General features: G+C 38.9%; 2 protein-coding genes across 2 annotated transcripts; both read right to left on the reverse strand.

The window, feature by feature from the left end:
• Positions 1-339: 339 nt before the first annotated feature.
• LOC148185124 (syncytin-A-like) lies at positions 340-6279 on the reverse strand. The gene is made up of 2 exons (XM_088060137.1): positions 5959-6279; positions 340-2665 (listed from the first exon to the last, which is right to left on the reverse strand). The coding sequence occupies exon 2, from the start codon at positions 1492-1494 to the stop codon at positions 553-555; it is 942 nt and encodes a 313-aa protein (XP_087916263.1). The 5' UTR covers positions 1495-2665; positions 5959-6279; the 3' UTR covers positions 340-552.
• LOC148185125 (endogenous retrovirus group K member 8 Gag polyprotein-like) lies at positions 4250-5290 on the reverse strand. The gene has a single exon (XM_088052657.1). It carries the CDS (start codon positions 5288-5290, stop codon positions 4250-4252), a length of 1041 nt encoding a protein of 346 aa, XP_087908783.1.
• Positions 6280-11836: the final 5557 nt, after the last annotated feature.

Consider the following 11836-nt stretch of genomic DNA (forward strand, 5'->3'; position numbering starts at 1 on the left):
ACTTTATTTTTTCTTTTTAAGGAAAAAGTATCCTTATTCCTTCATCATTTCCTCATAGGAACATTTGCTACACTTCCAGTAGTTCTTGTCCCTTTCTTTCTTATTCCCTCATAGTTTCATCTTACCTACAAATTCCATTATGATCTTTACCTGAATATCTCAGATACTGCTTCATTCCAGACTTCTCTTCCCCTTCACAGGGTAAAATAAAGGCATGTCTTGCTGATATGCCCTTGGCTGTCAACTCAAGTTCAGTACAGCTAAAACAGTGTGCTGTCTTGACGAGTTCGGCGGGAGAAAATGCAGCACTCAATATGAATGATCAGCAAGTCTCATTTATTGGTAACTTTAAAACCACTTATATAGCATCAGTAATTAGGCTCATACATAGTGCAAAAGCAAGCTCATTATTGGATATTTCATTTAAGGTCAACTCCACCTAATTCCACATTCCTGTGATCGCTCATCTATGCTGAATTCACATTCTTCTGATCACAGCATCCTGTTCTCAGTTAACAGTTATCACTAAGGCCTTCCTGACTTTGCAACATCTCACACCAACTGTACTCCATTGTCTAGCTCTTTCCCAGCTAACTGCTGCATGGAAACATGACCTTTGCTCTCTAGCCATTCCTCTACAATTCCCCTGTTTTCTTTTTGTACTAACAAAACTGTAGAAGTAGCCTTCTTTACCATGTTTTGCAAGCATTGCAGTATGCAAGGAATAAACAGTAGCACAATCACAATGATCAATATAAAAACAATTGCCATTTGTGCTAAATTTTTTAACCATCCTGTGAGACCTAGGGATTGAAACCATTCCTCTAATGGATTTGTTTCCATGGTTAATTTTTTCATATTGTTCTGTAGTTGTTGAAGACAAGCATGAATAGATACTGAATGGTCAGAAAAATTCATGCAACACATCCCATCAAAGTCTTCACAGCCATGGCCCTGTGCTAATAGCAAAAAATCAATAGCAGCTCTATTCTGCAATACAGCATGCCTAACACTGTTCATATCCAAAAGCAAATCAGACAAAACCTTTGATGTAATATTAAACTGTTTTCCTGTCCAACATGCCAGTCGTCGTAACTGTGTTAAGGCTTGAGCACTAGATACTCCAGGTGTAAAAATAGATGACACAATCACTGTAGGACGTTCCCAAAGTTCAACCTGATCTTTGCATTCTGGCCCCAATTGAAACACACTTCTCTTTTTTCGTAACCTGGTCCTATTGGCTCCTAATAGTTGCTGTATAGTGGGTGCAAACAATGTCAATTTCCCAAAATAACAAGGCCCTCCATAAATGTTTGCTGGCAGTCCTTGCCATGCACGATCTCCACAAATTAGAAAAATACCAGGTGGTAATTGTAGAGGTGTACTGCTAGAATTTACAAGACCAATTGCCACAGTATGCATCATTATTTTGCAAATATAGCAAATTTTGTGGAGAAACATTTGTACCATTTGGCCCATGAGACCTTTTTGCATGATTGCTCCTAGCCCAATTGACAAAAGTTAAACAATAATTGCTAGGGGCTGAACCTAACAGTCTTAACTCTTGTGGTTCTGACCCAGTAACATTTAAACCTGTAGCAATGTACCAATTTGGAGCACCAATGGGATTTGCCTGAATTAAACCTGTGTCACAGATATTGATCATGAACTTACCTGATGGAATTTCACATAATGTTTCATTTGCTTCCTTGGGTGTTTTCCAATTCTTTGTCCAGTTTTTAAACATTGTGGCATTGAGTGAATCATCTAAAGGTGCGCCCACTAAACAAGTTCGAAAAGGATCCGAAGGGGAAGCCATTGAAAGGCAAGAATTATCCTGTCCAGTTTGATTAGCCCACGTTATCCACATATTTTGTCTCTCATCCATGTCAATCAAAAACCCTTCATTTCCCTTTATCATGGTAAACCACAACAACAACCTGATCAGAGATAGTCCCTTAAGGACTTTAAAAGGATTGCAGCAGTCCAGCCAGCATCTTGGCTGGATCCCATGTGAAATCTTGCTTCCCTTTTCTTTTACCCCTCTGCCTCGCCCGTCGATTCGGTTGCTTCGAACCACAGGGTGTTCCATCTTCTCGGCAGCAGGGATAACTTTCAGGGAAAGACCCCTTTTCACGAGACTGCCGTTTTAAGAATTGCTCCCAATTTCTATTTTTTACCCCTAAGATATCACACCTGATTTGTGTAAGTGTCTTACAACAACGTATTGTGGTTATTTCAATAATATATGGTAAAGGGGTATTAGGCTGATAACAACAATTTTCTGGATTTATCTCAAAAGCAAAAATCTCTCGCCATCTATCAGATCCTTTTTCAAATTGTCCTGTTTGCACACCTTCCTGTAATGCAATCTCAGTTAAATTTCTTTCAAAGTTGTAACACTCTGTACAAATCCCTCTTGGGGATCGATCCCACTTAGAATGTATCCACTACTTTTCCTTACACACTTTACAAATGTAACATACAATATGATAACATTCACAATTTGGCACTGTACATAAGATTTTCATGTGAGAGTTCATCAGATCTCGTCTCTATGTTGATGGTAGAGAGCGAGAAGTATCTGCTAAATTTTCTGGATCAGCTGAAGGTAAATCACTGGGATCAGCAGGTTTAGTCCATCGGCTCGGCACCCAAACAGGCTCTGTGGGGGTAGACACATAAAGATAACCACATCCTCAATAGAGTACCTTGCTAGGACCTCCTCACAGACTTGTTTTTGGATCCTTATAAACCAATCGGTTTGCTTTAGCATTTCCTTCTCCTAAACCCACATCCCATTTGTGGCTATGAATATGGGTAATAGCAAAGGCAACAGTCCTCAACTTTATTGCTCTTTGAAGCTGCAAAAACAGTTCATATAAACGAGGGTTTTTTACTTCCTTAAAGTCTGCATTTTCAATACGTTCACTCACTCCTGCAACATATAAAGAATCAGTTACCATATTAACAGAACCCTTAAACTGCACCAAAACCCAAACAACAGCAACTAATTCCAGAGTTTGTAATGTATCCTCCTTTCGAGCTGGAATAATATGATGATTCCATTGTCCTTCTGAATTTTGCCATGTAGCAGCAGCTGTAAGAGATTTCTTTCCAGCATCAGTGAACACAGTTGATGCCCCTGGTAATGGCACAAATGATCGTTTGGGCTTTTCAATCCAATTCTGCTGACCTATCCATCGTAGTGGTATTCAAGGCACCTCCTCAGTACTGACTACACTGCTGTTGTCAAGCAATGCTTCTTGCAATGTGGAGCTGTGAATTAAATACCAGTCTAAAGTGTCCTTTTTTATTGGTATCTGAATTACAGCTGGATCTGCACCCATAATTTGCCACAATCGCTTCCGCCCTTGTTTTATCAGATTTGCCAAAATTTTGATTTTTTGAATTAAAGTATGTCTCTGTTGTAGTGGTAGCAACAACCACTCTAATACCCATATTTCCCCCGTTTTCTTTTGTTGCTGCGTTAAAGCACCGATGAGATGTTGAGGTCCAAACCATACAGTAAGGTTAATGTCCAAGTCTGGATCTCGCCTATGAATAACACCTGTCTGAATACAGTCCATTATTTTATTGAGAGCTTCTTGTTGTTCACTGGTGACCTGTATAGGTGCTGTAGGATCAGTACCTTTTAACAAAGGTCGTAAGGATTGTAAAAGCTCATTAGGAATACTCACAACAGGTTTAAGCCATTGTAAATCTCCCAGCAGTCGCTGAGCATCATGAACAGTATGAAGTAACATGTTTAATGACAGTTTCTGAGGGACAACATAGTGCTCAGTTAAAGTCCACCCCAGATATTTCCATGGGGATGACTGTTGTATTTTCTCAGGTGCAACAACCAGTCCATTCTGAAGTAGTTGTGTTTGAATGTCCTTAACTTGTTTATCTGCAAAAGGTTGTGACTGAGCAAAAATAATATAATCCATATAATGATAAATAATAGTTGTAGGTCATTGAACCCTCAGTGGTTGTAAAACATTATCTACATAAAGCTTAGTGGCACCAATTGTGCAATTCGTTGTCCTTTATCAATTCTGGTTGGTGGTGCCAGTGTATATGCAATGATATATATTTCACCAGAATAGTCCACATCAATTACTCCAGGTAAAATAAACAGTCTCATTAGACTAGCAGATGAACGTCCCAACACTATTGAACCCATAGTTTTTCCATTTATTATCCATGGGAATGTTGTAGGGCTGTGATGTCAATAAATCCACAGTCACTGAGGCTGCCCGGTCCAGGCCAAGGCTCCCTGCTGTGGCAGGCTGGAGGGAAGTTGCACTGATGTTCCAGCAGCTGCTATTTGTGTCGTGGCGTAGCAGCTTCTTACGCTGACCTTCCCGTTTCCCGATCTCCGGCGGCAGACATTATCAGTGTGGGTATTAGACCAGCACCGACTGCATAAAATAGATTGGACAGTACATTCCTTCTGAATATGTCCAAAGTTGCCACAGCGAAAACATTTCAATCGGGAGGTTGGAATCCTGCCATTGTTGATTGTAGCTGCTTGTAGGGGTGCAAGAGCTGCTAAAACCTGACTCCGAGCAGATGCAGCCTGCTTTTCTAACTCTTGCCCTAGCTCTTTAATTGCCTGGACTAACATTGCCTGTAACTCCACCGGTATATTAGACATCCTTTCTAATGCCTCTTCAATAGTCCAATTAGCATTTAGGGAATTTAAAACTGACCTGGTTGCTGGATTACAATTTTGTAAGGCACATTGTTTTAATAATGCTCCCCTCATATATTCAGGAACACCTGCCCGCTCTATAGCTGTAGCCACTTTATCAATAAATGTTCTAAATGGCTCATCTCGTCCCTGTTTAATACCCATATAAGATGGAATACCTCCTGGCTCTTTAATCTGGTCAAATGCAGCTCGCACTAACCGCATTCCTTCTCTCAACTTATCTGGTCCCAAAATAGCTTGTGCTTCCACTTGACTATATGCTCCTAAGCCCGTAAGTTCTTCCAAAGTTAGCCCATGCAGTGGATCACCTGCCTGCCTTTGCACATTTACACTTTCTTGACAATATGTTTGCCAGTGTGCATTAAACAACAACTGCTGATGCTGACTAAGAATCAATTTCATAATAATCCTACAATCTGCAGGCAACAAAATCTGTGTACCCCACAAATAATCAATCATCTGTCTAACCGGTTCACTGGTCACTCCAAACTGACTGACTGTAGATCGCAACTGTGATAACCATTTCCAATCTAAAGCTGTAATTTGAGCTTGTATCCCTCCCCCTTGCATCGGTGCAAAGGTTACGGGACACGCTACTTCTAATACAGCGTCTGCTTTTTCCTGATCTCTCTCTTGCAAAATATTCCATACCAACGTAGCCCATGTCTCCCTTCTTTCCCGTGCAATAGTCTCACCTAATTCACGCCTTTCCCCAGGGACAGATTTATTTCCCATAGGGGAGGATGGTAACGGTGCCGAAGGCTCTGTTCCAGAATCAAGGTTAGTAGGTGAAGGAATTTGAGATGGCACAAAAGGATTAGCAGCTGCAGCAGGGGTCAATGACTGCGTGGGGGGAGTCAAAATTACTATATTTGTGGTGGGTGGCAATGGACACTCATTAACTCCCTCTAATAATCTATTTTTTGACATATCTGCAGATGCCTTTGTGGCAGCTGCCTGTTCAGCCTGATACTGCAAGAGAGCATTATGAACTGTCCACCACAGTTTTCCCAATTTTTTAGCAGTTTTATCATTATTAAAAACAGCTTCCCACAATTTATCTCCAAATTTTTGCCACTTACTTAATTCATGGACTGTATGGGGATTCTGAAAACAACCCTGAGCATACCCATAAGCAAGAAGTTCAGGAAGCTCCTTGCGCAAATCAAAATCTTTAACCTGTCGCTTTTCTAAAAGGCAGGTAAATAAATCATATGCTGCTTGCCTTTCCATCTTACCGTCAGCGCGCGCTGTTGCAGCCCCTACAAGGTTTCGGCAGCACGTTACGGCAGGACTCTCCTCTGAGGTCGCCTGGGCGCGGCAACCCTACTGTGCGATCAGGACTCTCCTCCAAGGTTGCCTGGAATGCAGCACAGCTGTTGCGTTTCGCCGTCCTTGCTGCAAAGGACCCGTCCCCTGTCGCCGACTCCCTTGGCTAACTCCGACTGCTATTTAAAGTCCTTAAGGTTCCAAAGGTTCCAAGGGTCTCTAGGGTCCCAAAAGTCCCAAAGGTCCCTGTTGTTCGGGCGCCATTTGACGAGTTCGGCGGGAGAAAATGCAGCACTCAATATGAATGATCAGCAAGTCTCATTTATTGGTAACTTTAAAACCATTTATATAGCATCAGTAATTAGGCTCATACATAGTGCAAAAGCAAGCTCATTATTGGATATTTCATTTAAGGTCAACTCCACCTAATTCCACATTCCTGTGATCGCTCATCTATGCTGAATTCACATTCTTCTGATCACAGCATCCTGTTCTCAGTTAACAATTATCACTAAGGCCTTCCTGACTTTGCAACATCTCACACCAACTGTACTCCATTGTCTAGCTCTTTCCCAGCTAACTGCTGCATGGGAACATGACCTTTGCTCTCTAGCCATTCCTCTACACTGTCTCTCCTCTTCAAGCCATCTCTTCCCTGCCTCTTCTCCAGGTTCTGATTCTTCCTATCCTGCTAGTTTCAAACACCCATAACTTGGATGCCAGGTTAGTTTAGACTCTGCTATGCCCACAGAACCATCTCTAAAACTTGGCCTTTTTTATCCACTCATGCTGTTGAAGTTCTCATTAAGGTCACAGTTATTTTTCAGCTCACTTACTATAACATCTTGACCCGAGAAAAGGCATTTTTGTCCTGGGCACATCTATTTATAAACTGCTGACAAGACTATCTTCAAAACCCACCAGTTTGATTTGCTTATGCAGCTCTTTGCAAGGTCAACAGTAGCCATCACAACAAACAAAAGAAATAGTTTTTAAAGAAATCGACAGTTATTTTCATTCTATGAATAATTTTTCATTTATTACCCAGGAATGAGGTTCAAGCTTTAATTAGTTCACCTATTTCCCAATCTGCTTATTTGTTCAAAGAGCCTATATGAAGCTCCCCACTAATATACATAATTTCAGGCTTTTCACTTCCCTGGGCTCCTTCACGCACACATCTTTGCTGTAGTGCCTAATAATCCTCCCCCAAAAAAAACCTGGTAACTATTAATCTGTTATTGTGTCCAAGAAAAGCATATTTAATTGACATTGTCCCCTAATCTCCTGGAACACTAGTTTGTCTTCAGATTTTACCCTTTATTTTGGATGAAGAATATGCTCTGTTGTGTAGTGAGTGCCTGATCTGGGCTTGGGTGTCGTAACAAAAATAATGATGACAAAATTAGTACCTATATTGTATCACACAGAAATTGAATGATGCAACCCAGCAAATAAATTCCTAAGACAGGATCTTGCACAAGCATTGTAGTTCATAAAGTTTAGAAAAGCACAAACATCTGCCAACATTGCAATATATTTCTTCTCATTAGAGTTGCAGAGGCAGTAGTCCTGCTATAACTAGTATAATTATATATAAATGATGTTGGCAGACTTCACAAAATGTGTCAGAAGGACAGAAAAAGATATTTCTTGGACTGCATATCCTTAGTACATTTTACACCATCAATTTACAAATAAAAGTGAAGGCCTTTCCAGTGAAGTGTGTTTCTCTCTTTTTCCTATAAATACTATCTTCTAATATTGAACAGAGACAGTACTTAAGTTACCAATTAAGTTTCAAATCACTCAGGCCTTCTAGGCAATTCAGCTGATCTGCCTTGTATCAGATGCTTCATATTTCTTTAATCCTTGAATTTATTAATATTTTAACTCATTTGTAATTTCATTCCTGTTTCCAAAACTTAAGAGCCTAAATATACTTCCACAACCTTCATTCCAGCACACCTGTGATTGTGATGTATCTCGTACAAGAAATCTTATTAAAGAAGTCTGTGCTACTGAATAGAAAGAAGCCTATTTTTATTAGCACGTTTTTTGGGGTTTTTTTATCTTGGTACTTCCAGTTGTCCATGCTCTCAGTAAGCTTTCTTTTGGAGGAACTGCAGTAGCCTGGATCTAGTGGGCACAGACTGCAGATTCAGGCTTTTGCGTCATCTCTCTGTATCTTAGTCATGATCTCTGCCATCAAATCTAGCTTTTGTGTTCCTAGTTTCATATAAATTCCATTACCTATGTTTTTTTATTATTCTTCAGACTGTAATACTTACTTCTATACACTTGTAGATTCCCTTATATATGGTGATAGAACTTCATATAGTGATGTAATCCTGAAACCTATTTCTCTAAGGGCAGTATTTCCTAGAAGCAAACATATCCTTTAGCGATAAAAGTAAATGTATATTAAGTATTCTGTATCTCAAAGGGGAATAATAGTAATTAGGAAAAAAATACAGTAAAAATAAGCTGGAGGTAGGAAGCATGGGTTTTCCAGAAAGTGTCATAACTTAAATAAATACACATCTCCATAAAATTTACTGGTAGAGCATTATGAAATAATCCAGTTGTAAGGAGGGAGGTAAAAGCCTCTCTCATTATACACCTTGAGACTGTTTCTTCTGATAGCTAATTCCCGATTAATTATTCAGTGCCATGGCCTGATTTGCATTGCACTATTAAGGCTTTCTCAGGCAATGAAGGCTCAGGGCCTCTCAGGCTATTTCATCTCAATCTACATAAAAAAATATTCCTCTCTTTTGTTTATACAAGGTGGGATGAATTGCAAGAAATCCATTAGGTACAATTGTCCCAGACACTTAGAAGCTATTAGGATAAACATAGTCAAATTCCTTCCTTCTTTTTCTTGTACTCTGGTGGGGATCAGAAGAAACTCGTGCATAATACCTTATTCCTTGTATTTGCAAGAATTCTGAGATCAGAGTCTTTCTGCAGAAACAAAACAAAATGAAACAAAACAAAACACTTGAGGTATTTTTGATAATGAATAGGTCTTTAATTAGACTTACAGCTGAGACATTGGTCCAAGGACAAATCATGAAGGAGAGCATAAACTGACAAGAGATTGTTTCCTGAAAAGAAAAGAAAATATAAATACGTGCTAGCCATTGTGTTGGAAATAAAAAAAAACTTAATGGGCTCTTTCATTGTGCATACAATGTGCATTCAATGACTTAGTGATGTATTTTATGGGAACATCTGGTCTATGGAAATCTTTAAAAGAAGACAGAATGTCTTCCACTGATTTCCTTGCCTTCAATGTTAATGTATTGTCTTCATCTCGGTTCACGTAGCAGGGATCATCCAATGGTCCCAGTGAGCAGCCCTTTATGTAAGCCAGCAACAGAAGTTTGTGAGAAAGATGCATATTTATGAACATTGTCAGTTTAAGCCAAGACAGGAGTCATATATAGCTGTTTGACATTCCACAGCTTGATATACCAACCTCTGCCAGCTCTGCAGAGAAGGAAGGGTGAAGTCTGTCTTCATGCACTGCATGAGTGCAAGCTGACATGTGGGGTAACAGTCTGAAACAGTCTGAAGTCTTTGACAGATTTATCTTGAAGTTACAGATGGCAGTCCAGATGGACTGGAAATCTCTCCTCTGGAAGGTATGCAATTGCTATTTGTAGTCCACTTGAACTACAGTGAGTAACAATTTGCTTCAGTTTCTCATCTGATTCAGCTGTTTGTAACAAAATTGAAGTTCAAGGAATGTACTGGAAGTTGAAGGATTGTTCAAGGATTGCTGTCGAGAAATCTATGGCCTTGAGTAAGTAATTGAACAGACTTAACTGCATTAACTCCATATACACAAGTAGTTGATGAACACTTTCTGCAAATATCCTAAGCACCTCTCAGGGGAGAGTCTGACTATTACTTGCTGTGAATCAGATATTTTATGGGAAAGAAAGAGCTCACAGTATGAAAGCATGCATCTGGAAAGCAGCTAAAAACTGTCCTTAACATAATAAAAAGAGAAAGAAGGAAACTATCTTGAGACTAAGGCAGTCCAGTTTTGTCAAGCCAAAGACAGAAATAAATATTTGTATTTCTATTTTGGAGAAATTAATTGTCACAAGTAGACTTTTCCACTTCATTTGCAAAGCACATTACCTACCAAAAAGATATCCAATAAAGCAAGGTTATGTTTTTTACATGCTATTCATGAAAGACATCCATGAGAAGCATGAAAAAAGCCACAAAAAGAATCTGCAATTGATGAGGATACACAAAAGAGTTGAATTTTAGGGCTTGGCTAATGATTATTCTATCTCAAACCTAAAACCAAGGTAAAGATGAAATTTGAAGACACTGTTTGGAAAAAACTGTCACTTGTTCTTTCACATATCACCTTGGGCTATATTGGTTATCTCACAAATCAGCTGCATTTGTAAATAATGGCAGCTTTTAAAAAGGAAAACTATTTTCTTAAAACATAACCAGTTGGTTTTCACTGCAAACGTCTAGGCACTCTGTTTTCTGGCTCTGATATTTGAAGGGCCTCCACCAAAAGACCAAGATATATTTGGGCAGATATTTTTCTTAGGACTTTGCATTCCATACAGTAAGCTTAAAAGACTTCTGCCTTCAAAGAAGAAAAACTGCACTGAGTTCTCTTCAGAATTTTTGAAGAACCCTTTATTACAATAATTATGGCAAATTATATGGAAAAATAAGTAATTGTAAGGACTAAACTTCAGATGTTACTCATGGAAATGTAAATACCCTTCAGAAAATGAAGCCTTGTATTATTTAGCTCGAGACTGAAATCTGTTCACAAAGGCAGATGCTTTGTTCTGTCAGTAAGCAGTATTTACATAGTATTGGTTTGCTAGGCACAGTTGGACTGAAATAGAGAAGAACTTTACTTATTTTAGTCTGGCCTTTCGAGTTATTTGTCCCTCAGAACAGCTGTCATTAGAGAAAGCTGTTTAGTTTTCTTAGCATCTGGATGATAGTCCCTGGTTTCATTTTAAAAAGACATGTCTTCTCTAAAAAACATCACTAACTTGTCCCCAGGACCTAAATGGGTTGGTAATTGATGGCCCTTTTTCTTTGTTCATTGATTTTTCAGTCTTCAGGGTAGTACCAGATATGGATGGCACCTCTTGCAAAGATTTGAGGTCAATTGGGAGCAATATAAGAGAAGAACAGTGTGTACTCATGTCATGATGATAAAGATGAAGGGTTCTTGGGAGAAGCTGCAGGGTATGTCCTCATCATTCAAGATCTGGGTCTTCTTTGCTTATTGGGTGTTCATCATCTCTGTCCCTAAAAACTTATCTGAGAACACCTGAAACCTGGGGCCACAGGAGTATCGGGCCATTTTAATTAGCAGTACACTGCAGATAAATGAGAAGAAAATTTACTTCTACACTTCAGATAAACTCAGCAGTATATTTGCCATGGATAGTACTGAAAAGGAAATAATTTGTACCAGCAATAAATTGCTATAGTCATTTTTAGAATGATAATTTAAGTTTAGGATGATAATGTAGAGCCTGTTTCAGTGTTGCAATTGTTATATTTGAGAACAAAGATCTTGTATTAAACATGGGGATTAGAGTACCTGTTATAGATACATATTATATTACTGGCTTTTCACAAATATTAAAATGAATGTTATATGTATAAGGTTAGAAAATTTCGTTGTATTAATATAGTTTCTTTTATTTCTGTTACTGATGAAACGTAGAAATAGTGGTATAATACATATATGTTAGCCTATAACATGATATTAAAGCAAAAACTACTTTTGTTCATATAACCCAGAGACTGAAAAGATATCAGAGACCCCCTGCATTC

This window comes from Pseudopodoces humilis, chromosome 1 (genome assembly GCF_049639895.1).
Source record: "Pseudopodoces humilis isolate 2021_Gansu_Grassland_sample_001 chromosome 1, ASM4963989v1, whole genome shotgun sequence".
Lineage (NCBI taxonomy): Eukaryota > Metazoa > Chordata > Aves > Passeriformes > Paridae > Pseudopodoces > Pseudopodoces humilis.

Excerpts from the sequence above, each read along its gene's own strand:
- LOC148185124 (XM_088060137.1), bottom strand. The coding sequence starts at position 1,494 with ATGCAAAAAGGTCTCATGGGCCAAATGGTACAAATGTTTCTCCACAAA.
- LOC148185125 (XM_088052657.1), bottom strand. The coding sequence starts at position 5,290 with ATGCAAGGGGGAGGGATACAAGCTCAAATTACAGCTTTAGATTGGAAA.